The sequence below is a fragment of the Suillus paluster genome (genome assembly GCF_016628075.1).
Source record: "Suillus paluster strain FC165 chromosome Unknown EDB91scaffold_14, whole genome shotgun sequence".
In the NCBI taxonomy this organism is placed as follows: Eukaryota; Fungi; Basidiomycota; class Agaricomycetes; order Boletales; family Suillaceae; genus Suillus; species Suillus paluster.
In genome coordinates, this window is record NW_024537574.1 from 65,093 (window position 1) to 91,190 (window position 26,098).

At 49.0% G+C, this 26,098-nt stretch overlaps 9 protein-coding genes across 9 annotated transcripts; 6 read left to right on the forward strand and 3 right to left on the reverse strand.

The window, feature by feature from the left end:
* The first annotated feature begins 722 nt into the window (after positions 1-722).
* Positions 723-3,117, forward strand: EDB91DRAFT_1220299 (P-loop containing nucleoside triphosphate hydrolase protein). The gene is made up of 4 exons (XM_041320888.1): positions 723-1,040; positions 1,099-1,927; positions 1,976-2,165; positions 2,224-3,117. Exons 2-4 carry the CDS (start codon positions 1,100-1,102, stop codon positions 2,676-2,678), a joined length of 1,473 nt encoding a protein of 490 aa, XP_041179313.1. The 5' UTR covers positions 723-1,040; position 1,099; the 3' UTR covers positions 2,679-3,117.
* Positions 3,118-3,251: 134 nt separating this feature from the next.
* On the forward strand, positions 3,252-4,812 carry EDB91DRAFT_1220301 (uncharacterized protein). Its single transcript, XM_041320889.1, has 2 exons — positions 3,252-3,531; positions 3,580-4,812. Exon 2 carries the CDS (start codon positions 3,639-3,641, stop codon positions 4,563-4,565), a length of 927 nt encoding a protein of 308 aa, XP_041179314.1. The 5' UTR covers positions 3,252-3,531; positions 3,580-3,638; the 3' UTR covers positions 4,566-4,812.
* A 438-nt stretch (positions 4,813-5,250) lies between these two features.
* On the reverse strand, positions 5,251-6,300 carry EDB91DRAFT_1120498 (uncharacterized protein). The gene has a single exon (XM_041318193.1). The coding sequence runs from the start codon at positions 6,128-6,130 to the stop codon at positions 5,606-5,608; it is 525 nt and encodes a 174-aa protein (XP_041179315.1). The 5' UTR covers positions 6,131-6,300; the 3' UTR covers positions 5,251-5,605.
* Positions 6,301-7,496: 1,196 nt separating this feature from the next.
* Positions 7,497-9,249, forward strand: EDB91DRAFT_1120499 (P-loop containing nucleoside triphosphate hydrolase protein). The gene is made up of 11 exons (XM_041318194.1): positions 7,497-7,580; positions 7,631-7,696; positions 7,754-7,864; positions 7,921-8,015; positions 8,067-8,164; positions 8,217-8,398; positions 8,451-8,587; positions 8,640-8,808; positions 8,857-8,931; positions 8,980-9,057; positions 9,111-9,249. Exons 1-11 carry the CDS (start codon positions 7,560-7,562, stop codon positions 9,147-9,149), a joined length of 1,071 nt encoding a protein of 356 aa, XP_041179316.1. The 5' UTR covers positions 7,497-7,559; the 3' UTR covers positions 9,150-9,249.
* Positions 9,220-9,872, forward strand: EDB91DRAFT_146076 (U6 snRNA-associated Sm-like protein LSm2). The gene is made up of 5 exons (XM_041326230.1): positions 9,220-9,315; positions 9,379-9,476; positions 9,551-9,611; positions 9,664-9,766; positions 9,820-9,872. The coding sequence occupies exons 1-5, from the start codon at positions 9,313-9,315 to the stop codon at positions 9,843-9,845; spliced, it is 291 nt and encodes a 96-aa protein (XP_041179317.1). The 5' UTR covers positions 9,220-9,312; the 3' UTR covers positions 9,846-9,872.
* A 112-nt stretch (positions 9,873-9,984) lies between these two features.
* Positions 9,985-14,994, reverse strand: EDB91DRAFT_1236316 (superkiller protein 3; the record flags this gene model as incomplete). The annotated part of the gene is given in 19 exon segments (XM_041321436.1): positions 9,985-10,290; positions 10,343-10,529; positions 10,579-11,129; positions 11,245-11,451; positions 11,498-12,358; positions 12,419-12,519; positions 12,552-12,641; positions 12,661-12,828; positions 12,937-12,997; positions 13,017-13,097; positions 13,132-13,214; positions 13,345-13,534; positions 13,570-14,004; positions 14,058-14,342; positions 14,388-14,463; positions 14,516-14,601; positions 14,656-14,706; positions 14,756-14,813; positions 14,873-14,994. The coding sequence occupies 19 exon segments, from the start codon at positions 14,992-14,994 to the stop codon at positions 9,985-9,987; spliced, it is 3,999 nt and encodes a 1,332-aa protein (XP_041179318.1).
* Positions 14,995-16,161: 1,167 nt separating this feature from the next.
* EDB91DRAFT_1120522 (kinase-like domain-containing protein) lies at positions 16,162-19,049 on the reverse strand. The gene is made up of 12 exons (XM_041318195.1): positions 18,932-19,049; positions 18,577-18,870; positions 18,388-18,523; positions 18,285-18,332; positions 18,049-18,234; positions 17,962-17,992; positions 17,872-17,909; positions 17,600-17,824; positions 17,314-17,544; positions 17,216-17,236; positions 17,088-17,150; positions 16,162-17,033 (listed from the first exon to the last, which is right to left on the reverse strand). Exons 2-12 carry the CDS (start codon positions 18,630-18,632, stop codon positions 16,377-16,379), a joined length of 1,692 nt encoding a protein of 563 aa, XP_041179319.1. The 5' UTR covers positions 18,633-18,870; positions 18,932-19,049; the 3' UTR covers positions 16,162-16,376.
* Positions 19,050-19,131: 82 nt separating this feature from the next.
* Positions 19,132-23,265, forward strand: EDB91DRAFT_1120528 (glycosyltransferase family 2 protein). The gene is made up of 5 exons (XM_041318196.1): positions 19,132-20,908; positions 20,959-21,194; positions 21,244-22,106; positions 22,159-23,103; positions 23,156-23,265. Exons 1-4 carry the CDS (start codon positions 19,276-19,278, stop codon positions 22,793-22,795), a joined length of 3,369 nt encoding a protein of 1,122 aa, XP_041179320.1. The 5' UTR covers positions 19,132-19,275; the 3' UTR covers positions 22,796-23,103; positions 23,156-23,265.
* Positions 23,266-24,495: 1,230 nt separating this feature from the next.
* EDB91DRAFT_1080296 (uncharacterized protein) lies at positions 24,496-25,678 on the forward strand (the record flags this gene model as incomplete). Its single annotated transcript, XM_041315207.1, has 5 exons — positions 24,496-24,706; positions 24,735-24,810; positions 25,007-25,098; positions 25,156-25,286; positions 25,475-25,678. 5 exons carry the CDS (start codon positions 24,496-24,498, stop codon positions 25,676-25,678), a joined length of 714 nt encoding a protein of 237 aa, XP_041179321.1.
* Positions 25,679-26,098: the final 420 nt, after the last annotated feature.

Genomic DNA, 26,098 nt, shown 5'->3' on the forward strand with positions numbered 1-26,098 from the left:
CGTCCCGGGGCAAGATTAATGTGGGTGTCTAATCCTCACGGCCTTGTAGCACGTCATTGCGATTCATACATAGGCATACATATACTTCCTGTTAGAAATATGATCTCGACGGCTCTAGTGTAGCTTACATAATCACGGGGACGCATGTAGGTAGCTAACAAACCTGCTTTTCGCCGTCAACTCAGCCCATTAATATTTACACTTCCTTCGTAGAGGAGTCTACAATACTGCCCTTCTTGCTGATCAGAGAAGCGCGGACGGCGTTGAGATTGCACAATTCAGGCGAAGCGCAAAGCAAAGCGACATGGATCGAGAAGGTGCGCGATGAGCTAGCAGATGTGTTGAAGTTTGAGATAAGTCAGAATCTGCCCAAGCCTGCGAAATCTACCCTCACTTTACTAACTCTACCGTGATTTGCTCTCGAAGTAGCTGGCCGTATTCATTGAAAGATATTTTCTTCCATGGCTTACCTTTTATTCGGTGTCTCGACCGCCCGTCGTTGCAAAAATCCATAGTGCACTAGCCTCGTCAGCTCAAGTGATCGTTGCGGGTGGCGCAACATGTTCCGTGCGAGTAAATTTTTCTACCCTCCAACGCAGAGGTAAATTCAGCATTATGCTTGGACTGATCCTGTGGAAAACGTAAATTCTGCGTAAGCCTAATCCGCCCGTGAACCAGGGGGACTATCGGAGCGATGTATAGCCCCTGGATCTTTAAGTAATTGGCTCTCGCGGTTAGTCAGGACCAACATGCTGCAACCCTGTTCCACAACTAGGGCTAGAGCATTAGATAGACACCTGACACTTCAGCATCAAAACGTGGCACATAAAATGGTAGCTAACCTGCTTTTCGGACTTTGATCGTGACAGGTAGGGCTTGTGCATGTCCGTCTAGACCCTGCAGTTCGCCACAATCTCAGATCCCCAAGCATCGTCCAAAGATGGATTCGTTACCGATTTTACCATGAAATATACTCCTCACAAATAGGCTCGTTATGGGGGCAATTGTAAGACAGCTCGCCCATCGCGCAGCGCATACAGGTATGGGTAGCGCTGTATCCAAGGGTTGAATATCACTGACCACAGGAATGCTCCCTAGTATGGTGAACATCGTGGTCTTTGGAGAGGTAGGAGCGGGCAAAAGCTCTGTAGTAAACCTCCTAGCCGGTAAACAGATCGCTCACATATCGCCCGACGCTCACCGTTGCACTCTGAATTGGACGGAGTACTCAGTAATCTTCGAAAACGGAGCTCGACACCAGGTGTTTGACACTGTTGGCCTCGAGGAGTCCCGCCTACCAACCGGAGAGTACCTCTCTGCAATTGCAAACGCATATGACCTCATTAACGCCTTGAAAAAGCGTGGAGGTATCAACCTCTTGCTCTTCTGTGTACGCGGAAATAGAGTCACGACAAACATGCAGAGCAACTATAGGTTGTTCTTCGAGTTTCTCTGCGAGGAAAAGGTCCCGCTCGCACTGGTCGTCACGAACCTCGAGAGAGAGGAAAATATGGAAGACTGGTACACGAGGAATATAGCTCATTTGGAGAAGTATAACATCAAGTCCGTCGGACACGCATGCATAACTGCGGCGAGCCTTCTCGATGGGAGGCATAAAGACAAGTACGAAGAATCGCGGGGAATAATCCGTGAAGTCGTTCAGGCTCATCATACTGCATCGATGCTAGGGTGGACCGGAGGACAAGCATGGTTTGCTTCTTTTATTAGCAAGCTCGTAGACTTTGTTACTGGACGTCCCAAGAAGACGGATGTCATTGGGGTACTCACAAAACGATGCGGAATGACCAAGGAAATGGCTCAGCAAGTGGCGCAGCAGATCAGAGGCGAAAACCCACCGAAACCGATGGTTGAGAATCACGGCTACACGTCAGCCCCAGTAGGTGTGAGGAATGCGGAGCAACGACGGGTTCGTAATCTGTAAGCTCGGTTAACAGATGGTTGATGTCCCCTGTAGGAAAATCAAAGTCGACCACGTAATGTGGTGCTCTGGGGGGAGAGTGGAGTTGGAAAAAGCTCGCTCATAAACCTCATTATGGGCCGCGACATAGCGAAAACGTCTCCTGACGCCATTTCATGCACCCTTAACACTGCTCCATACGAAGTGACAATCAAGGGGCAATGCTTCAGGCTGTGGGATACGGCAGGTAGGCATTCTTTCATCCAGAGGTATGGGTCAGAGCGGCTTGATGACCATGTCGTCAGGGTTAAACGAGGGCTCAGAGGGCGCGATGCCTGCGCCCGTGGCTGCAAGGAATTTGACTGTATTCCTCCGTGGCCTCAACCAAGGAGACGGTGTCCATCTCCTCGTGTATTGCGTGCGCGGAACGCAAGCCACAAAGGCTATGCGAACTAATTACCAAACATTCGCATCGGTCATCGGCGACAGCAAAGTTCCCACTGTTATCGTGGCGACGTGCCTGGAAGACTTGCGTCCGGACATGGCAGAGTGGTGGAATCAGAACAAGGACCAGCTTGCGAAATACGGGATGCATTTCTCTGGATACGCTTGTGTCACAACTCTGCCAGGCGAACACGCAGATTCTCAGGATATACGTCAACGTCGCGTACGGTCCTACGAAGACGTTTGCAGACTTATCCTGGACCATTGTTCGCAGACCCCTCACAAGACGTGGGGCACTGCTATCAAAGATCAATGAAGGTTCCTCGCGATTTTACTGTAGAAAATTAGCTCGGTTTGTTGGAGGATTCCACCGTGACTAGGACGTTTTACAATCATCTTTGTATTTTGTTGTGACTTGAACCGATAGATACTGGACGCCGTAGTGCGGTACTTGATATCTGCCACCTAACTTTTCTTGTAGTACATAAGTATATCACGGACAGAAACATGCGTGTTAACTTCATCACCATTTTATTTCGCGGTAAACCGTAATTTATGAATTTTATCCGCTGCGTAGCAGTTCCATCTTGAGAGGTGTCTGGTGTCTAGAAGTGCGCTCGCATTGTCCATGTGTTGTTCGAAACGACCGTGACCATGTCCTGCAGAAGTGACAAAGTCGCGTCCGTGCGGCTGTCGTGTGGTGCTCCGATTATCTGTGCGTGTTTTTGAAGAGCCCACTAGTACTCCCAATGAAGTACAGGCAAGGTGAGATTTGAATACATACTGAAGTTAAAGAGGAGATGAGTGACCGGGTCTTGTCCGGTCCGGTAATTACGTAACACGGCAAATAAGCTTTGATTATTGCATCCGGTCAGCTTTAGTGTGACAGCATCGACAGACCTTGGTCGGACTCCTTCGGACCCGTGCTCACTGTGATAACTTTCCAAGTAACTCAAGCTGGTAACGCATCTTCCAGCGTCTAGCGAGTCATTTCCGCGTGTCACATCTTACTAGGCTCGCGATCGTCTCCATTATCATAACTTACCAACCATATCTACACGATATTTCTCGTTCCCCGGGATCGTTGTATAATTTGGCGCTCACGCACATCACCAGAACACTGAAGATACGCTCGTAGTGGCATGCGACCATAACAGTGTTTTACTTTCGTGAGTTTGCTTTACTCGCATTGTTTTCCGCATATTCTGAGGGCTCAGGTCACTTGCCAGCTATCTGTGTTGCATACCATCTTGTCATCAATTGACATTCGCCATCCATGACTTCAATACGCTGGAAACCACAAACCACGTATCGCTCTCCCACTGCCAGCACATCCGCCCTCCACCTAGAAGTGCCACCAGCTGGCTCTCATGCATCTTCATCAAGTCATTCTCCCTCCCCTCAATCGCTTCCCCTTCAATCTCTTCCGCAGTGGACGATCCACCAGTCCAGTCAGTCCAAGAGATATAAGAGATGGATGATGGGTCCCTCACTGCCCCTTTATCATCCTCTCGGTCGTCTTGCCCTGTCTCTCCCCGATTTGGATCCAACTGCGTTCGGGCTCCCCGCGCCGGCCGTAATCATGGATGATCCCACGCGCCGATCCTCAAATCGCACGCGTCGCCCCGCGCCCAAAGTACGCGACGCAAATGAGCCAGCTCCTTCCCCCGCTCCCCTCATTGATGTCGCTCCTGTCCCTGAGCCTGAAATCAAGGATAAACCCAGTTCCCGCAGGAGGCGCCCTGCTGGTAGCGGAAGCAAAAGAAAGCGCAGGGAGGTTGATGACGGTGACGCGACCTATCCTGCCAAGCGCTCCCGCAACCCCAGGAACTCCGCTGCAAATTCCACGACCCGCACTCCTACAGGTGGAGAGCCTTCCCCTCCATACTCTGTCGACAATTCTGCTCCTTCCCCTGCTGATCATGACGGTCCGGAAGAAAAGCGGCCCGAACGCCGGACTGCCAAGTCACGTGGTCTTCCAGCTCGTAGGGACTCTACTGCAAGCGAGGCAACTGTCACGTCAGTATCAGCCTCGATTGTTGTAACTAATGGCAAGGATGTCGGTGACGATGCTGTGGACACCGACGCTTCGCCATCCAGGTCGCCTCAGGATGCTGAGTCTGCTGCCCCCAGTGGGGGCCTCAGCAGCAAAGACGCCAGTTCGGATGGAGGTGATAAAACCGCAAACAACGTTTCTGGGTAGCGTTCCACTTTCTTCGCGGTTTCTGTATATATGAGATGTTTTGATTTATTAACAACGACACGCATCCCTTGTCTATTGCTATTTGTCCTTGGCCATCTTCCTTACTCGTTTTTTATCATTGTTAATATTTACTTATCCGCGTTTCATTCATGTACTCCCTCTTATTCTCTCATTGACTTATGATTGGCTTATGAGCAGGTTATTTATAAAGTATTTATACTGTTTCAATAAGACATCTGGATTAGATCGATGGATGATATTCATGAACGTGTTTTGTCACTTGTGTGCTGAAAGTACGTCGGAACCGCGCCTGCTGGCAGTAACAGCTAAATACTTGATGATGTCATGGGGTATGAACACTGCATGAAGGTGTGCCATATGTACAAGTAAGTATTCGAGTGCCCACTCGAATCAACCGTATGGCATAAACCAATACAGTCAATACTCGATATCCATCAGCTCCCGATGAAACGTGACTGAAGTGGTTCAAGAATCAGGGTATCGATGATTCAGTGATACAACGAACGGTAGATACGATAGCAATCGAGAGGCACGTTCTCTCTCAAAGTGAATCATCGATAGTCGTCGGATGCAGACTTTGCACCCGCCCATGGCACGGGAAGTTCGAAGGATCGCAATGGCGCTCGCGTTGCACTTGATGCTCATGCCTGTTATAAGTCAAAGGCTGCCGCTGGGCGGACCGCTTACGTTCCACGACAATAATAATTGTATATCGGTAGCCACGTGACGCATTCGTCGGGTCCGATATCGAGAGATGACGTGGCATGCCGCGGCTTTGAGTGCTTTCCACCATGAAATATGCAGATAAGTAGAATACTCAATGATGACGGAAACCTTCATAAAAATGTTCATTGTTATTTGAATCGGCAGCTATATGATATGATCTGTGAGTGTCGCGTTGAACAAATACTCGAGGTGCAATTAGCGATCTGTGGTACATACAACAATAGAACGTGACTGAAAAATGTTGAGAACCTCCACACCTTCTTTCGGGAACGTCGATAAGAAGGCTTCCCATACTATCTGCAGCGTAGGCTCGCCAGTCTTACCCAGGGCAACAAAAGTGGCAAGACCATGCATGTGGGGCTCTCAAGGACACTAGAGGGCGCCGAGTAAGATACCAAAGACTCGGGATGAGCCCCAGATGAAGGCCCAACACCTAACCGATATGTGACCGTCTTATGACCAGCCTTTATATTAATATGTAACTGTCTCATCCCACATGATTGGTTCTTGCATATTAGAAAAGACTCGGAAACATATACCAGAAGCGGAAAATGATCACGAGCCTTGTTGATGAGTACCGAGTTCCCAGGTCGTTTTATAATAAAATGACAGATGACTCGACAGGTGTCGACTCGCTGCGTTGGAAAGTTGTCAGGTTCTGGAGAAGTGCCTTCCCTGCAAAGATCAAGTTCGACGCAAAATTGAATATTTGCGGATCGTCCGAGAGTCGAGACGTAGGACCGTTCAAGTTCGGGGAGCGCCAGGAGCACCGCGGCACCGTTTAATTGGGTACATAGTAGACAGTGCAAATAGTACATACTTGGTTCTGGTGGTTGGACCGCTGGGTGGTATAAAAGGACTAGACAATCGTCAAACTATTGTAGTTATGTCAGCGTCTAGGTAGCATACGACAGAACAAAGAGACATACCCTCAGTCGTAGACAACGAACTGAGGAAAGAGAAAAAACCGAGAGAAAACAACTATATAGTGGTTTGAATTCCTGTCCAATACAGTATACTCCGCTGAGCCGCGTCGCGTTGTCACGTGTATATCCATGCACCAATATAGTACTAGTAGGAATTATCATATGGTGCTATGTACTATCACTCCTGGGGTTCTGCAACATTTTCAATAAATCTTTTGTAACTCCTCAACCACATCATATTTTCTTCTACGGATTTGCACCATTATAGATTCGTAGCTGCTCTATATGAATCTGATTTTTGCTGATTTTAAGGATTTTGTGGTGGAGTGTCGGATGAAGGCCGAGAAAATTCAGGGTCTGACTGGTATTCTGCAAAACATGGTCACGTCGTGTCACACATCGGCACAGTAGCGGCACCGTCAACTTTCACTTGGAGGAGATTGAATTTCTTACACACTCTCCTATCTGCTGTCACGCTTTCATACATGTCGTCAATCCCCTGTCTATAGCATCTTAAAACAAGAGAATGGCCTCTATCGAAATTGTGTTCTGACACCCTGACGAGGTGTTTGATATGCTCCGGGTGTAACTTTTTGAATATCTCTCTAGGATCTATGGGATCTGGATCATTTATGATTATACAAGGTTGCGAATCACCACTATTCTGTCTCTCGCAGCTGCAACACTCAAGAAAATTTTATTCTACTTGGACAGTACATCATCTCTAAGTAGTCTACATACACATGAATTTTCTCGAGGTGATTCAAGTAGCGCATTGAGGTGTTTTGAACATTTTGCATATTACATGCCAGTTACAGATTCCCAGGAGTGATAGTAGTGACGGTCGAGGCGAGCCTTTGCATCCTCTTTTGTATCATGATGAGGGGGCATGATACAATAAGCTCTATGGTGCACTGTGTTCAAGTTGCCGCGGTCAGGCGCCGGTAACGTCATGTCAAAACGGAATAGTAGCCCGAGCGATAAGCTTCACAATTCAGCCTCAACAAATATTCTATCTCACCACATATCATTGCACACATATTCTAAGCTACTTTAAAGTTGAATCATCGACATTGATGGAGAAATTATTGAGATGGTTGTTAAGGTATGACAGAGCAGCTGTTTGTCACTCGGCGAGTCTGCCGTGGCGAAGTTTCGATACCTTCAAAAACATTCCAGGAGCAGATACGTGACGATCAACGCGTGACGTCACGCGATGAATTATCCAATTTGGCAATTTCATTCTTGGTTTACTCGCGTGCACACACTCAGCGACGCGACGTACCTAGGCTTTAAATTTGACCTTAAACTCTTTCCGACGATGTCTCTCTGGGTAGACAAAGTGAGAGGCTTACTTGTTGCTAGTCGGGTCACCTGCTCACGTTCTCGCAGTTCAGACCAAAGACTTTGGACGACCTTCATTACCACCAGGACTTGTCCACTCGATTGAAATCTCTTGTACGTCAATCTTGGATGCTCTAGTGACATGCACCCATTGTGGTACAATCCATACAGGCTGCGTCCGCCGACTTCCCACACATGCTCTTTTATGGGCCTTCTGGAGCTGGAAAGAAGACGCGGATCAGCTGCACTTTAAGGCAGCTGTTTGGAAGTGGTGTGGAGAAGGTGAGAGAACTCTCGTGGTTCGCTTTTGGATGATGCTCATGAATACGAACCGACAGCTCAAGATCGATCAACGAGTGTTCATTTCACCTTCGAAACGCAAGCTAGAAATCAACATCGTTCAAAGCAATTTTCACATTGAGATCACTCCTAGGTTAGCTATTTGACAATTTAGAGTCTTCTGATGTTCTAAAGCACTTTGAAGCGAGGCTGGAAATTATGACAGAGTGGTCATTCAAGATTTGTTAAAGGAAATTGCGCAAACACAGCAGGTGGACTTGAACGCGAAGCATAGATTCAAAGGTACCATGCAACATTTATGTGATAGCCAGATTTTTGCTGACCCCTTTGTTAGTGGTCGTGATTAACGAGGCGGACTCCCTTTCTCGTGATGCCCAAGCAGCCTTGCGTCGAACAATGGAGAAATACATGTCAAACATGCGAATAATACTCTGTGCCAACAGCACAAGCAGACTAATAGCACCCATAAAGAGTCGTTGTCTACTGATGCGAGTCGCTGCACCGAACCCGGAAGAGGTCAGTAAACATCAAGCGACTCTTTTCAGATTGAATGTTGAACGCCTTCCAGATGCAACATGTCTTGGAACACGTAGCGAAGAAATTGAAGTTCGACTTACCTGAAGAGGCATCACAACAAATCGCCGAAGACTCCAGTGGCAACATGCGGAAAGCTTTACTTGTCTTCGAAGCCTTGAAGATGCAATCGTAAGTTCAACATATAGTTGTATCACTATCACCGCGATATATCATATTGCAGGCCAGATCTCTCAGGTCCACTGTCAATAGCCAAACCAGATTGGGAGACGTACTGTCACAAGGTCGCTGATCTTATCGTTCAAGAGCAGTCACCAGCACGCGTTTTGGAAGTCCGTGCCAAGCTATATGAGCTTCTTAGCCACTGCATTCCCCCAACCATCGTCTTAAAGGTGAGACGTCCCGTACGGGATACTGATAAGGTCCCTAACGGTTTCCAGACTGTTGCAGAGCGGGTGGTGGAGAGAGTGGACGAGGCTCTGAAAGCAGATGTCATGCATTGGGCTGCATTTTACGTGCGTGGATGTCGGATTGAACATTTCTGGTTTCTGATATGTTCACAGGAGGTTCGGATGCGCCTTGGCAACAAAAAGATCTATCACCTAGAGGCCTGGGTAGTGAAGGTCATGAGCTTATACAAGGTGAAGACAGATTTCTACCATCTCTGGCGAATACTGATCCCAGTCACCGCTAGCATTTTATGTACAACTTTGATATGGGGGACTTTGAATAGACGTTATTACAATATTGTATCACTAGTTTTCTCTACAATATCAGCGGCCATCCTTGCCAAAGTCCTTGTTGTTTGGCACAGCCACTACCCTAGCAACTGAAGTTACTGAATCAGCCACAATCATATTCACGACTGTACCAAAATTTACGTCGTTCTTCTAGCCATGGTCAGCTTTCATGCCGTCTTACTGCGAATTCTCCCCAACTAACGATACTCTGGACATCCAAAGCTTATCTTCTCCGTCTTCAAGACACTAACAGATCAACGAGTAACCGTCGAGCTGAAGAATGACCTCTCGATTACAGGAGTCTTGAAGTCTGTAGACCAGTCAGTATCGCAGCTCCCATCTCAGCGTACGTTCCCGCATCACTAATACTTAATGCACCCCGTTCTTCGTCCAGATTCCTGAACATCCGTCTGGACTCGATCAACGTGCTAGACGAGACGAGACACCCACACATGGTGCTTAATGTACGCTCTTTTATCCGATCTCCACATTTATCTTTGCTTCTAGATGGCGGTGAAAAACTGCTTTATTCGCGGTTCCGTCGTGAGGTATGTGCAGCTTCCTGCAGAACACGTCGATACTCAGCTGCTGGAGGACGCGACGCGACGAGGTACGGAGCTTCCATGTAATTAATCTCTTCAATACTCATTAGTGGTGCTACAGAGGTCGCTGCTCAAGGAAAACGGTGATGGATGTACTACGATTGCCCAGCTTCCTGGATATTGTCGTAGCGGTTGACATTCTACAGAAACTCGTACAACAGACACATTACTGGATGACCGGGTATTGAACTTCTCCCTAGATATGTGTACATTATCCTACCTGATATCACGGCGCTTCTTGTGCTCGTACATATGCCAAAGTCTGCCAATTTCGCAATTGACCGGGATCCAGCATTATCGCTTTTTGTGCACTCCTTTGAGATTGCACTGGTTGCGCGAGGGCTGATAATGCAAGGGTTATTTTTTCTTCTGCGATGTTTTGATTCGCTGCTGCTGATCCTAGGATGGCCCATGCGGCGTCTCTATCTCCCTGCCTAAGTAACAAAGATGCGACCTCACGCCTCAGCTGCAGATTCGAAGGCTCTACATGGAGGGCTTTTTCGGCGATTTTAGTCGCTCTAGCAGAGTCACCCTAGAAAAGATCTCAGATCGTACATTCAATAACTCAAGAATTGAATTCGTACCAGTCCAAGGTAATGTTGCACGAGGAGATACGTCACGTCTCTTCGAGGATCGAGCTCGTGTCTCTGCTCGATAGGGAGTGACAGAATTTCAGAAAGTGCGGCATCAACTAGCCCATCATCTTCAGTGAGTATCCCCATTCCAGCTAGACTATTGATCGCCATCAAATTTTCTGGATCGGAGGTGATGCTAAACAGATAGATTAGTTGACTGGCAATCATCAACATTGTATTCTGACCAATCAAGTAACAAGCCTTTCGCAGACTCGTGAAACTCGGCCGTTCCAATCGCCCACATTGTCTGAGCCAGCAGAACCGTAACCTGTCCTCGAAGAACGCGATCGTCGGCGGCGCTTTCCAAAGCAGCCTGGAATGCCGTCATAGCGGCTTGAAGATTGCCCATCTTGAAAGACGCCATTCCAGACCCGTATTGAGCTTGCACGCGTAGAATCTGTGTTTCTCTCTCTGCATCTTCGGGAAGCAGACCTAGAGCATTCTCGAAAGATGCCAAAGACGCTTCATAGTCCCCCAACCCAAGACGAAGCCGCGCGAGGTTGGTGTGTGCGATGATGAACTGTCGTTCAACTATGGGATCCTCTTTCTCCTCATATGCTGCTTCCAGGAGAGTAATCGCACGGTTGATGTATTCCACACCTTGATCAAGCTTTCCAAGGTGTTCGCAAATCAGGCCGAAGAGATGGAAGCCGCAGGCATCAGCCGGGCAGCGCTGGAAATAGCGTCCGAGCACGAAGAAGGCGGGCAATAGGCGATCTATAGTGGGTAGCGCGGGCTGTATTCGAAGCATTTACAGCGGCGAGAACACGTGAGGCAAAGTGTAGGTCTGCCACAGGCTTGAAATACATATCAGTTGCATCGTACGATTTGGAACGCAAATGCTTATTTACCACGTCTGCTGTCATGCTCACTGCATGCTCGAGCAATGTACGAGCTTCTGCTTCGTGGCCATTTGCTGTGGCAATCAATGCTTGACCAATCCAAGCCAAGGTATGATCCGGATCAAGAGTTTGCGCCTTCATAAATGCTTGGGTGGCCAACTCCATGTCGTTATGGTATAAGTATAGGAGACCAATCTTAGTCCACGCCACCACGTTCTAGAGAGATTGAGTCGAGAACGTGACATATATATGCCCTACCAACCTTGTTGTCAAATTCGAGCGCCTTGATATACGCATGCTGCGAGAGCTTTGGCTTGTGTGTAAAGTGGATATCTCCCAAAGCGATCCAGAACCTGGCATTTCCAGGCTCCTTCTGCAAGGCTTGAATCAAGAATGAATTCGCTGCCTCCGAAGCTCGCTGTGTGGTATCAGGGGGCTGTTTCAAAATCCACGCATGCAGGGCGACAGCAAGGTCGTACAGCGAGCTTGGGAGAGCGGCTGCATCAGGAGAACCCACTGTTATGCGATAATCGTATGCAGCAACAGCAGCCTCAAGTGCATTGAGCCCGGTGATGGGGTCATCTGGAGAGAGAGAGGTGAACTTGAATAAGCCAGCCAGCCGCGCACTGCTTTGGTCCTGTATAAGCTCGCGGACCACAGTCACGGCTGCACGGACATTGCTTTCATCCACGAAGACAGTGATTGCCGACAAGTCGAACAGGGCGTCAGCAGCGATTTTCCAGGCGACTCCACGATATCCCGGGCTTTCTTGAATGGCAGCTAACATGACGTTAATGCAGGAGACAAAGGACTGTTCAGCTCGAGCAACGAAGCCGATAAACCGCTCATGCCGGGCCAAGTCGAGGTGGGTCTGTGCAACGGATAAAAGAACACCGGCTTCAGTGGGACGGATATCTAGTATAGACTGGAAAGATGCAAGAGCTTCTGTAAGCCTTCCCGCTTGTCGTTGGACTTCTCCGATAAAGTATGTACACATCCAATCATCCGGCTGAAGTTCGTGTGCTCGACCAAGGGCCCTAAGGGCAGCAACGTGGCGACCGGCTTTACTGTAGGCCTCACCGAGTCTCAACCACGAGAGTTGATCGTCGACGTCCGCTCGGAGCTGCCACTTGAAAAGCTCTGATGGATTCTGGATAGTTCCTTCCTCGTCTGTGATCAATACAGTCAGGTTGAAAATAAGTGTTAGAGCATGTTCCCTGACCAGCTCCACGACACCAAGAGCCTTCCATGCCCACGCGTTTGTCGGAAGATACTTTGCGGAAGCTGCAGCCATCTCCTTCTTCCATGCCCTGCACCCATCCCGCCTTCACCGTCTATGGTACGCCGAGCCACCACCTCGACCAGATCCCATTCAGCGCTCGTCAGCGAAGCCTTCCGCAAGGCGCCTTGCAGCCTCTGCTTCACGGGCATCAAGTTCGAATGCTTTCTGGAAACACTTCGATGCTCGGGTCGGGTCGGGCGGCGACGCGTGTTCTGAGTAATATACACCTAGCGAAGTGTATGCCGGTGCATACTCGCGATTGTGTTTGAGCGATGTAATGAAGTATTTGAAAGCTTCCTCGCGGGACTCTCCTGTGGTAAGGTCAGTGACATGAGACCAAAGAACATGGGTTGTTATACCTCTGAGATCCCAGTAGCACTTCCCAATCCGCCACAGGCATCGAGCTTTATCGACGTCACGATCCTCGATATCCTTCAATGTCTCAAAGACCTCTTTCAAAGCATCCGCGCCGGCATCAACCTGCATCCGACTGAGGCACCACGCACTTTCCTCCTTTTGCTTGTAGACCTTTGTCCATATCACCAGGGAGCTGCTTCGCCGCTTGCGCGAAACAACATCTCTGCCTCCTCCCATTTCTCAGCGTGCTGGAAAACGTACCCCCTCCCCATCAATCCGTCCACATTGGTGGGATCTTGTTTCAGGACATCGTTTAAGAATAAAGAGCGCGAGGGTGGTGCTTCGGAGGAAATAGATGGACGAAGGACGTGGCCAGGATAATGTGAAAGGCCTTGCGTACTCTAAATTAACGATAATTTGTCACTGCACTTTCAAGGCTGTAACAATTTCCACCTACTCTCGGAGTTCACGGGCGGTGTTTGACTCATACCTGCGTACCAACTCCAGTCCGCTTTCAGCGACTTTAATGGCATCTGTATATTCGAGTTCCTGTAAATGGACTCGAGCTGTTATTATATTCGCCAGTAATGAGTCCGGGAGAGCTGCAAAAGCGTCCTGAAGAGTGATGTGAGTGATATCTTCTGGGGGATCATTTATGAACTTGCAAGAATAATGTCATAGGGGTCGCCATCCACCGTCAAGGTCGGTTCTTCCATTGCTTCTTCGTCAGCATGGGCAGTCCTGTTGTATGCGAAGTATCCTTTCAACATCAGCGTTAATGGACTTGTCGGGAAGAGCTCTATGAACTGCTTGAGATACGTAAGACCAAGACCCTCTAGAGCAGCTAATTCAGTAATAATAGTCGATTTGATGTGGTGCCACGTACCAACTGTATCACAGTCTCTTCCTTCAAGCCACATGCACCAAGCAAACTCATCCGGTATGCCAATTGTCACAATCCCGTGAACCATCTCATCCAGCTGCGTGCCAATTTGACGTTTCTCTGGGTCAGTGGGTGGGAGTGCGAAGAATAATTGCTGTTTATATCGAACGAGTTTCGATTCTGTGGCACGCCGTAGTTCGTCCGAGGTATTGGGATGATTGAGAATATCATTGTACAACGTTGGAAGCTGCAAGGCGAAAATGAAACTTAGCACCAGCGGTATTCGCAAGGGAACTTTACCTTTGATGAGCGCCAAACCTCAATACCGATATCTTTCTTGAGTTGCTCAGGCTTAGGAGCTCCAAGGCGGGTGCGTCGCTTGTCAAACTCAGATTTGATGAACATTTCTTCTTCTCGTTCTGTCAGCGAGATAAGCTCCTCGTATACAACGAGTGAGTTGTGAATTGCCGATTGAGTAGGGAAAATTGAAGTCGAGGTAGGATTCGTAGGATCGGGTGGAGGAAGCGATGAAATAACCGGATACAAGGAAGAGTCTGGCAGGTAAAAGAATAGTGCTTGAATGACCTGAAGACGTTGAGCAGGACGTCCTCAAAATAGGCAAATTCATACCTCTCGGCGTGTCCCATGTTGCCGGCGAACGTCCATAAATTTTTGAAGGGTCTCAGCACATTTCGTTGCGTCGTCGCTGTGCGATGCTCGAATCTCAGCTTCATCGATAAAAGGAAAAACGCAATTACGTTTTCGCGAATATCTGCATTATGTGTTCCAGAGTATCTGCCAAATCGTTCCACCTGTGAGTTTGTTCGTAAAGCTTCGCAACACCCTATTCATTGCTCTGGATTATAATTGCTTTGCTGGGGCCAACGAAATACTGTACCTGCCATGCGAGTACTTGGTCGTCCTTGAGCGCTATGGCCTTTCGATAAAGCTGATCAAAAGTCAGCTTATATGCGTCCCACAACGATATTTAGGTTTACTTGCTCGCTCTTCTCGTGCTGACCGAGTTCTAAGAGGGCAAGACCAAGAAATACATGGCTGGCCGCAGAAAAATCGATATGAGATTTGAAATATATTCCTTTGATTTGAGAACGCACGCAGTATAGTTATCAGGCTCGTAGTCAAGGACCTGTGCGGCAGCTTCACGCGCTTGTTCGTAGTTTTTCTTGCCAATTGCATCTCTCGCTGCCTTCAACTTGGACTTCGCGAAAGATGACATGGTCTAGATTGTGCACTGTGCAGTCACCGCGCAAGAGCTCGACTGGAACTCTCAAAGCGCGCTGGGTGTAAAAACCGCCCTGACCTGCGTGGGGATAGCAATATGTTCAAACTCACGTGGAAATCGAATTGTTGTGCGGAATGTCTTCACAAGTGTTATGCCTAGACCAGGCATCCGGAGGCCTGAGGGCTTAGCGTAGTATTAGTCAGCATCTAGATGTTTCGATCCACCGAGTATGATAGTACACTCGTATAGGTAAGTACAATCAGCTCAATGTCCGAATGTCATACCGAAATTAATACAGGTAATCCAATATCGATCTGGGAGCAACTATCAGTTCTACGAGCTTTCTTCATCCCACGCATCTGCGAAGCTATCGACTATCTGGAACCAGCCGATAGACAAGCCCTCTTATGCGCCAATAGAACGTACCGGGACTTGATTGTATCATGGTTCAACTTCGACATATACTGCCCCAAACTGAAAGGGTGGGACACGCTCACTGAGGCTGAGGTTCGAGCATGCATTGTACAGTCTCAAGCTTCCTCGGGGGCGAAGTATCACCTGGACACCTGACAGTTATCGTCCACCAATTCCGTAAATACAATATCGACCCGAAGACCGCGGAGCAGCTCCTGCGATAAGTTTCCCGCTATCTGGGTCGCGGCATTCTTGGACCCAGCCCCGGCCTTGTTCCCTCGAAGTTGGCTCCGCATAGACGGAGGAGACAACGCAGCAAAATACGTAGGTGGCTGACGGATCCCTTCGATGCCTTAGGGTGATATGCTCTTTCCTGATACTTTGAGAAGCCATTGTGGGAGGAGGTGATGGAGAAATTCAAAGTCGAAGCTCGAGAGGAGGCAGAGCAAGAAAGAGTTACAAATGGGCCCACCAAGAGTGCCAGTGCACCAACGCCCGAAGGAAAGAAGGTTGTCATCACTAGTACTGTCGGGAACCGAATCATGTTGCCTTATTTCTTCTTGATGATTGTTCTTTTTCACAACTACGTATTCATGTACACCAGTATAAGTTTACTTACAGCTATTTGCAGTACCGAAGCCCATTTTGAGAAAGTATCGGCGCTTGCATTTGCATAGGTTTGCGCATCGATGGTTGGCGACTAGAACTTGAAAGTCGAAGATAACGATGGTGAACGCAGGTCACAGGTTTTGCGAGCAAGACGATGATGTGACAGCCATGTAAAGTATCAAACTCTACATAGTACTAAGTAGTACAGTGTAACATAAATGATATACTTGTATCGGTCATACATAGCAACGCAGAACGGTCATCGACAGGATGACGCATTATACTTAATTACTAGTACAGCGATTTTGTAACCGTGACGTGCAGTGGCCAGCCAGGGTGACCCTCTCCATAAATCATAATGCGCAACTAATCGAAGGCGGATTAGAATTGCCGGGCGTTCTACCTGCTTGATAGGATTCGTGGATGAGAGTGCGGATAGCCCGCTGTGATTGCAGTCGACGTGCTCGCATTCCAGGTGGTTCGCTTGGGTACTGAGGGAGCGAAGTGATACAAGCATGTGCTGAGAACCGCATCCCGAGTTTTCCCAGATTGTCCTCGTTCCTCAGCCACCACTTATCCATGTCAGTGGAATAATCCTCCAAGTTGTTGACAACAGCGGCGACTGGTACGCGGCCTGGCCCGGCGCTGGAGCCGACGACGTCAGTGAAAAATTTATAATCCCGGATCATGGCTCTCTGGGCCCTCGATCCCCTCATGCAGTACAAGAGAAGGTAGACACCATCATCTTTGTACAACTTCTTGTACGTCTTTTTCAGGCGCCATTTGTAAAAAAGGGACTGGAAAAAACCCATTGAGTCGATTGACGAAACTTCCCAAAGTTTGAAGCGACGGATTCCGAGAATGACTTCGTAGGCGGTATGCGTGAGTGTGCAGGGTTCTGCATCTGGGGATGTCTGTGCAGCGTCTTGTCCCATGATCAAGTTGATGATGGAGCTTTTTCCAACTCCAGTCTCTCCGAAAAGTAAAACGTTGAAAGAACCCGACATTGACTTGTCGCACGCGAGGATTAGTATACATGAAGCAATGCACCAGTAGACGCTCACCAGCGGTGAGACTGCGGAGAGGTCGGTTTGGATTGATGACACAATGAGGGTTTCCAAAGGAGACTGATGTGACCATACGGTCATAATTTGAGCCTCGTTGATAAGCATTGAAGTCGAACACAAGTCACCTGTGGTGGTTGATGACTTTCCTGTACCCCGACAACAAAGATATCCAATGAGAGTAAGAAACTCGGCTCCTGCGTAACGAGACCAAGCATGAACTTACGTTGTCTGTCAAAGCCTCCAGTTCGCTCTTTACGAAGTCCATGGCCTCCAAGGCAGATGGACGAGCAGATGGATCAACTGACCAACACCGCTCGATCCAATTCCAGCAGGCGTTCGTCATGTCAGACATCGCATTGGGTATCTCAGGACGAGAGATATCCTCTCCGTTAAGGATTTTTTGAATGACTCTATACTCGTCGATATCACGCCAAGGAATGATGGAAGTTAATACCTGGCCATAAGCAATTGTGTTGAAAAAAAGGGTTTTATGAACTTGAAATACTTACATGATACATGACACGACCAAAGGAATACATGTCATTCTGCGTGGTCGGTTTGACACCATGATGGCGCCCTAGTAACTCAGGCGCAGTCCACCTGACTGCGCCAGGCCGAACAGTTGATCCTTCAACCGGGTGGGCGCCTACAAGTTCGCCGATGACATTCGACAACCCGAAGTCCGTAAGACATGCCTTGTACTCTCCGTCCTTAATGTCTACCAAAATGTTGGACTGGATTATTTAGTGAGCGCAATTGGATGTGAAGAAGATGAACTCACGCTCGTAATGTCGCCGTGAACAACGGGAAAGGAGTGAACTAATTGCAAAATTATCAATCGAAGCAAGATAACAATGAAACGATGACAGACGATAGTAGAGCCCAGATGCTATGCCGTGAAGCTAAACATGAAAAATTCAGTTTAGGTCACTCTGCAGCTGAACAGGGTAGAAGTCACCAGTTTCAATTTGGACCTAATACCCAATGTAGCTCCCTGTTCCGTTATCAGACGGAGCAGCGTGCCGTGCGGAAACCACTGGGAGACAAGAGATGAGGATGGCCCAAACCCCTCAGTCGTTCCATAAAGTGTGACGATATTGTCATGGACGAGGTGCGCCCAGATTGCGGCTTCTCGTCGAAATCTCTAAGGAATCAATGAATAATGTTCAAAGCAGAAGAGATGTCAACCCTTACTCTTAAGTCCTGCTCTGAGGCGTAAAACCTGAAGGATTTTACTGCAACCTGTTGTGCGATAATCAACAGGCTGATCAGCAACTTGCGCTGGCACTGGCCAGACCTTGACCGTAGTGCCCGACTCCTGTCTCCATTCACATCTGTAAACGTTTCCGAATGCACCTCCAGCGACATAGTCCTTGATTGTACCGAATATCTGATCTGTCAGATCTGCTGCCAATGCTAGATTTGAAATGGGACTACAGAGAGAAGTGAGTCAATGAAGACTTTGTTTCGATGTCAAAATCCATACGGAGTAGAAGTCCCCGCCAAACTTTCAACTCGAGAATGAGGTGGCGACGTCGGCATTCCAAGCGCGCTGTGTTGCTGAGTGGTGAGTCAAGCTCAGAGGCAAAAAAGCGGAGTATATAAAGTTTAGCACTTTAAACTCTGTAGCGTGGGGTCATCGTGTATGCCCAGTGCAGCGTGGCCGATGCCCATTGCCCATATTGCTGGCGTCATAGCACCGGGGTTTAATTTTGTAACTCCTCTTCGCATGAGCCATGACGATACCCTTTGTCAAACAGCGAGACAATTTTAGCGATTCCTGCCGCGGATTGTTTAGAGATGGCAGGTGGTCGGCTCGAGTGAACCTGAGGGAGACCTACTTATATTACAGAACCGTTAAACGTGGGACATTGTACAATTAGTTGCTCGTGCGTGCTTTATGATGTATGCGGAACTGGCCTGAATTTAGCGCTGTGCCAACGTGCTATCTCATTGTTGTTTGAGCGGTAATACTGCGGTATCATTAGTAGCACGTGCTGATCTAGAGTTAGAATTGTTGCTAAGGCTAGCTTGACTTTCTGCTACTCCCAGCTGGCTGTTCCGGGCTTACGACTTTTCGTTTATTTCCCTGTCTTTCGTTTCTGACCACTCTTTATTATCTACAGATCCCTAGAGCACCGTTCTGGGTGTACAACTCTGTCTTTTTTTTTCGGGAGGAAAAGTCATGGCGGCTAGGTTCGCACCACAGCCTACGTTCACATCGAATGATGTCCCAGTACCAACAAATCGACCCCCTCTATCTACGGGCACCACTATACGCCGCGCAAAAACCCTCACTCGCCCGGAGCGAAGTGTCGCACCAGTACCCCTCATTAACCCTCAGTCTTCTCTCGCTCCTTCCGCGTCAGGAACAATCCAAGTCGGTTCCCAGACTGGTGGTTTCGACCCATGGCGCATATTCGCACAGATAATCACTTTCTGGGCTCCATCCTTTTTGCTCAGCTCCGTCGGCGGTCTCAAAGACAAAGGAAAAATCCAGGCATGGAGAGAGAAAATCGCCTTGTGTTTCATTATCGCTATCCTATGTCTCATCGTTGGCTTCATCACCGTCGGCACTCAGAAGGTCTTGTGTCCGGAGACTTCTAGCATGAACCCCTCGCGGTACTCAGATCTTGGCTCAGTCCCCGGCACATTGAGCATAGATGGCATTCTATTCAATGTGACCCAGGCCAAGAGTCCTTCAAGCGTGAACCTTGATCTGCTCACTCAACAAGAGCCAGGACAGGACATCACTCCCTACTTCTATCGCACCGCCAGCGAATATTCGGCATGCCAAGGTCTCACTTTCCGCGTCGCACTAGACACTCCGTGTACCACTACTACACAATGTCCTCTCGGCCCACTCAACACCTCCTCCACCTTTACGCAACTTAACATCCAAGAGACAACACTTCTGCTTGGTTACGACTGGGACCAGGTCGCCGCGCTTCCAAATTACTTCGTCATCGATGGTGCTGTGCTGAACATGAATCCCTATATTTCACAGCATCCCAGCGCAATAGCCTCCGATGCTGTAGATGTCGCAATTCGCACCATTTTGCAGACGCAAGCGAGCTCTAGCGGAAAGGATGGCACGCGTCTATTTTACAACAATGCTAAAATCCTTTCGGCAGTCCCGTGCCTCAGTCAGCGTTACTACGCAGGAAACATTGCCAAGATTACGCCCGGCTGCTTCGTCAGCTCTCTCTTCCTGTATGTAGGACTCATCGTCATCCTCGCCCTCGTACTTGTCCGCTTTGCAATGGCGTGTGTATTCAGCTGGTTCTTGTCTGCGAAGCTTGCCGGTCCCCCGGATAAGTCGCATCTCAACAGATCGGCAATCAGTCCAGCGGTGATGCCCGGGGGTGCAAATGTCTCGGTCGACAACCGCACGGGTACGGCGCCATGGGCTGGCCCCCATGGGTCGAAGAAACTTGTCAAAGTAACCCCAACTCGCCCCCCTGCATCTTCCAGCACAACTTTGTTACCTGATGCCGCACCGGTCATGTCTCTCACTCAAATAGGCGCCGAGTTATTTGCCATCTGCCTTGTGACGTGCTACTCTGAGGGTGAAGATTCTATACGCTCCACGCTGGATTCCATTTCGCGTACGACTTACTCCGATGCACGCAAGTTACTTTTTATTGTGGCGGACGGCATGATCACTGGTGCAGGAGAGAAGATGAGCACGCCAGATATTTGTGTGGGATTATTGGATGCAGATCCTCGGTTTGGTAACCCCATACCTATGAGTTATTTTGCAATTGGCAGTGGAACGAAGCGGGAAAACAGGGCAATGGTCTATGCAGGGCACTACAGTACGTCTTCGTTTCTTCACGCGAGTCTGGCCCTAAAGAACATCCCTCAGCGGTTGCTGGTCGTCGCACACCCACTGTCATTGTTGTCAAATGCGGAACGGAGGCGGAGGCTGCCAACGACAAAAAGCCCGGAAATCGCGGCAAGCGAGACAGCCAGCTTATTCTGATGAACTTTTTCTCCCGTGTCACATATAATGATCGGATGACCCCTCTTGACTTCGACTTGTTCCGGAAGATTCAGACCCTGATGGGCGTCACGCCTGACTTCTTTGAGGTCTGCTTGATGGTCTGTTTACATCTATTATTTTGTTCTTCTTGTATTGATGTATCCGCAGGTTGATGCCGATACCAAAGTCTACCCTGAATCGCTGAAATACCTCGTCAACTGCATGCACCACGACCAGATGATCATGGGCGTCTGCGGGGAGACTCGCATAGCTAACAAACGTGATTCCTGGGTCACCGCCATCCAAGTCTTCGAATACTTCATCTCCCATCACTTAGCCAAAGCCTTCGAATCCGTCTTTGGTGGTGTCTCATGTTTACCAGGATGCTTCTCCATGTTCCGGCTGAAAGCGCGGAAAACGACGGGCGACGACTGGATCCCTCTCATCGTCAAGCCTGAAATTGTACGCGAATACAGTCAAAGCGAGGTCACTACGCTGCACCAACAGAACCTTCTTCTACTCGGAGAAGACCGCTTCCTCACCACCATTCTCCTTCGTACATTCCCCAATCGCAAGATGATGTTCTTACCCCAAGCCAAGTGCCGCACTGTTGTACCCGATACGTTCAAAGTCCTCCTCTCGCAGCGTCGTCGGTGGATCAACAGCACGATCCACAATCTGATGGAACTGGTTCTCGTGCGCAATCTATGCGGGACGTTCTGCTTTAGCATGCAATTCGTGGTCTTCATGGATTTGCTTGGGACGGTTGTGCTACCCATTGCTATTGCGCTCACGTATACGCTTATTGTGGGTATGATCATGCAACCCCCAACGACATTCGAGGAAGCGATCCCGCTCATGTTGCTTGTATCTGTGCTGGGTCTTCCTGCCGTGCTGATTTTGATAACAACGAGGAAGATTGTATATGTGTTCTGGATGCTCATATACCTCGTGGCACTTCCGGTGTGGAATTTTATTCTTCCCGTGTATGCGTTCTGGCATTTTGATGACTTCTCATGGGGAGAGACGAGGTGAATTTCGTTTCGTGCGAGTAGTGGATGCAGTGCTTACGGATCTTTGCAGGAAAGTGGAAGGGGAGGCAAAAGGAGAAGGACATGGCGCTGGCTCTGGCACCTTTGATGGTTCCTCGGTTCCTCTTCGCCGTTGGGAAGACTGGGAGCGCTCGCGCCTTCGCAAACTCAAGCGTGAGGAACGGCGACGACGCGACTTTGAGCGCATGCACCCATCAGGATACATCGAGAACGACCTCCTCAGCGCGCGCAGCGACGCCCGCAGTCAATACGGCGACGGATCAGATACGCATTCCGTCGTATCATCTGAGGACGACCATTGGGGCCCGCAGATTGGTGGTTATAACGAGAATCATACTCAGTTCCCCGCACCGCCTGTCGGACTCTTTGTGCCTGGGGTTGATGGGAATAAGGTGGTTGGCGGTGCGGAGATGGATGCGATGTTGGAGAGTGGATTTGATGATGATGATAGCCCATCGCGGACGCCTACGAGCGCGATGTATGCAACCCGGTATCAGCTTAGCGATAACCCATCACAGCAACGTCTCATGTCCTATGCATCTTCCGACTCGGGCTCACGGACGCCTCCTGTACACCATCAGCCGTACGGCACACGAATAGAGGACCGGAATCGCGCTGGTGAGAAATATGGACCGCTTGGACCGTTGGATCCTGGAGAGAAGTTTTAGATTGGGACGCTTGCATATTTTGAGGACGGTATCTCATTTGATGTTTCATACATACTGCACATAGTGTTTGTGCGGTTTTTTTTATAAGTATCTCATGTTGGTGCTCGCTATAGCTGATATGAAATGGTAGGTACTATAATTACTTGTGCTGTTACTTGTTAGTTACGAGTGCCATGTTTCATATGCTTTGGCCAGTGACTGCGAGTTGATAATAATATCTGAACTTTTTCATTCAACTCCGTCGCCAACCTCATGCTTACTTTTTCACAGGATCTGGAGCTCCTCAATGCTTGCCAAGGGTGATATGGGTGTGCGATCCGCACTCAATCGTATGCATTTGCTTACCACACGCCATCCCAGGAAGTCATAAACTCATTAATGCCTTCATCAATGTTGGTGACGACGGGAAGTCACTCAAGTTTTAACCCGCTGGACGCGCACTTCCGCTCGCTGGGTCATATTCAGTGAACCCTGTTTCTCGAAACTGCTTAGAATTTACTGTTCTCGCATATTACATCCCCGACGCGTATAGTTAGACGCATCGCGTGACGGTGTCGTTTTATATGCATTTAGAGTGGAGAGAGGAAGAGACTTCTGCGTGGCTCGCGAAGGGGTTGCATCTCGTGATCGGATGCTCCTACTAACTTGCTGGTAATAAAATGTGTCAAACGTACCGCAGACATCGGATTCAAGGCTTTACTCAGGAATCCTCAAACAGGGCCTCCGGATCGGGCGTCTACATGCCCAAGGGAGGGACGCCGAATGTCAACCCCCCCGGAGCGTCTCTTATGTACAGCGAGCTCCGTCATGATCAATATTTGCACCAGCTTACCCTTCTCTAGTACACCGTTTGTCATAGACCCGGCCCAGATTCACTTGCGGTACCTGCTCATGGTGAAAATGCATTGTTCGCCGTTTTTGATCGCATCTGTTAGTGATATCCCTCATTGATACTCGCATGAGGGTGAGTGCATACCTGTTGTCGGTGCTAGACTTGCAGCATCCCAAAGTAGTCCACCAGAGACTTCGCCATGTTGCCATCCGGATACTCGCCACTTTCGCAAGTTTCTTAATATCGTCAAATGTATATTCGAATCGAAGCTTATCATGGCCATGGTCCCTACTACAATCAGTGTCTCTCCTGCACAAATTAATGCCGTGTTGGGACCAATCTTGGCCGGTCACGAGCCCGGGTAACACTCTGGCTGAGAGTCCCGCGAAAATAAGTGCAGCAGCAGACGGCTGCCAACCAAAAAATTGACAGGCATAATTTACAATCTATACAGTACCTACGGCAGTCCGCACTGTATTCTAAGCTGCCCCTCTTTTCGACCGCGCGTTCTGCCTCCCTGGTCGCGTCTGGGGTCGTCCAACGGCCCTCCGTCCGCGTGCGCAGGTAGCTTAATAGGTAAGCCCCGCGTGACCCATGTTTGACTTTGTTCCTCGCAGACTCAGTTGCAATAAACGCATCATAGCATTGGAACATCCAAATATATTGACACTGATTAAAATCGTACACTCGTATAAGTGAGTACGAGCAGCCCAATTTTCGATTGCCATACCCAACTTAATCCAGGTGATCTGATGTCGATCTGGGGCAACTATCGGTTCCGCGAGCTTTTCTTCGAACCACGCACCTGTGAAGCTATCTACAACTATCTAGAACCAGCTGACAGACAAGCCCTCTGTGCTGCAATACAATGTGGCGGGGCTGGGTTGTATCATGGTTCGACGTAAACCGCCCCAAACTCAAAGGGTGGGCCACACTCACTGAGGCTAAGGTTCAAGCATGTATTGTCGTTTCAAGCCTCCTCGCGGGCGAAATGTCACCTGGACTCCTGACAGCTATCGCCTACCAAATCCGTGATTACAATATCGACCCGAAGACCGCGGAGCATCTGCTGCGGTATTGTGTGTTTCCGGCCGTATGCGCCCGTAGCTGTACGGTCTGTGACGGGTGACTTCAATCCGTCAACCGGATACGGTGGGTGGAAGGGTACAGACGAAACGGTACGGTAATGGTTGTCGTATTACGGCCCCGTATTTACGCCTCGTACGGGCTACGGCGAACAGCCCTACAGTTGCATGCATCCTCTGTTACTGCCCTTGGCCGAACTTCGAGGATACCATCACCCACTCTCCAGCAACAACTGAATGGTTTCATCGCCTCCAGTTCTCGCTTGTCTCTACATTACCTCTCTGTCTCTGCAGATTCTTGTTGTGCACCTTTGGTGCTGTCTCGCTCTATCAGGCAGACTCATGGGCAGGATACTCTGTGTTCGATAGCTCACCTGTCAAACGCAGTGGCTGATGTACCACCATCAACAATTACCCTGCTGGCTTCACTTCAGCTCTTGCAGGACCTGCGCTCTTCTCCCTGCTTTCCATGGACTTGTTTCGTCGATCTGCCTCAGTCATCCACGACGGGCTTATGGAAGTTATAGCGGCTGTGCTGATGGCTCAACAACTCAATCCTAATGTGCCTCCACCGGTCAGTATAGATCACAGGAATGCAGTGTATCTGTTAAACGATGTGCTGCTGGATGCAATACCTCATGTTTGGTCAACATTGCCAGCACGTATCGTTAGCTCGCGACGTTCCTCGAGCCTGTCACTCCAGTTCCAGACGCACACCGGGGAGATCACGCCGGCTGCTAGCATGATACTCGTTCCTTGCAGTTTGATACACGAGAGGTACGGCATCGCCGTTTTAGAGATTCGCCACGCCTCTGTTATTTCGGCTGTGGCGCGATTGAGAACGCACATCATGTGTTCTCGCAATGCCCGGTCTTCGAGGTCATCAGTCGTTCTCATCAACAGCAGTTGTGTGACGAAACCTACGAGTTCCTTGTGGGCGAAACTACACCTACCATGGAGGTCTGACGTCAGCCTTATGTATGACCCTGTTCGTACCATTCCATGACGGTAATCAGGCTTTTGTTTTGCAGGTATGAAGCTGTCAGGACGACGGAGACGCATGACCACAATTCTTTATAATTTCCAACAGGCAAAATTACAGAGCGACTTTCTAGCACTGTTATCAACGGTCAATAATTCAACACCTGTTTATAAACACCGACTTTTCAACCGTACCCTAGGAAGTTCCGTCTTGTTGACCACGAACCATTTGCGGAAGACCAAAACTCAAACGTGGCACAGGAGTCTACTGGGCGGCCATGCTGAGCCTCATCGATTCAAGGATTCAGAGTGTTGTTTGGGAAGTCTCGACGTCCGATGAACGTGCACATATCTGACGGACCAATGCGAAGCCGAGGCCGCCCAGGAACTGGAGATTCATCCGTG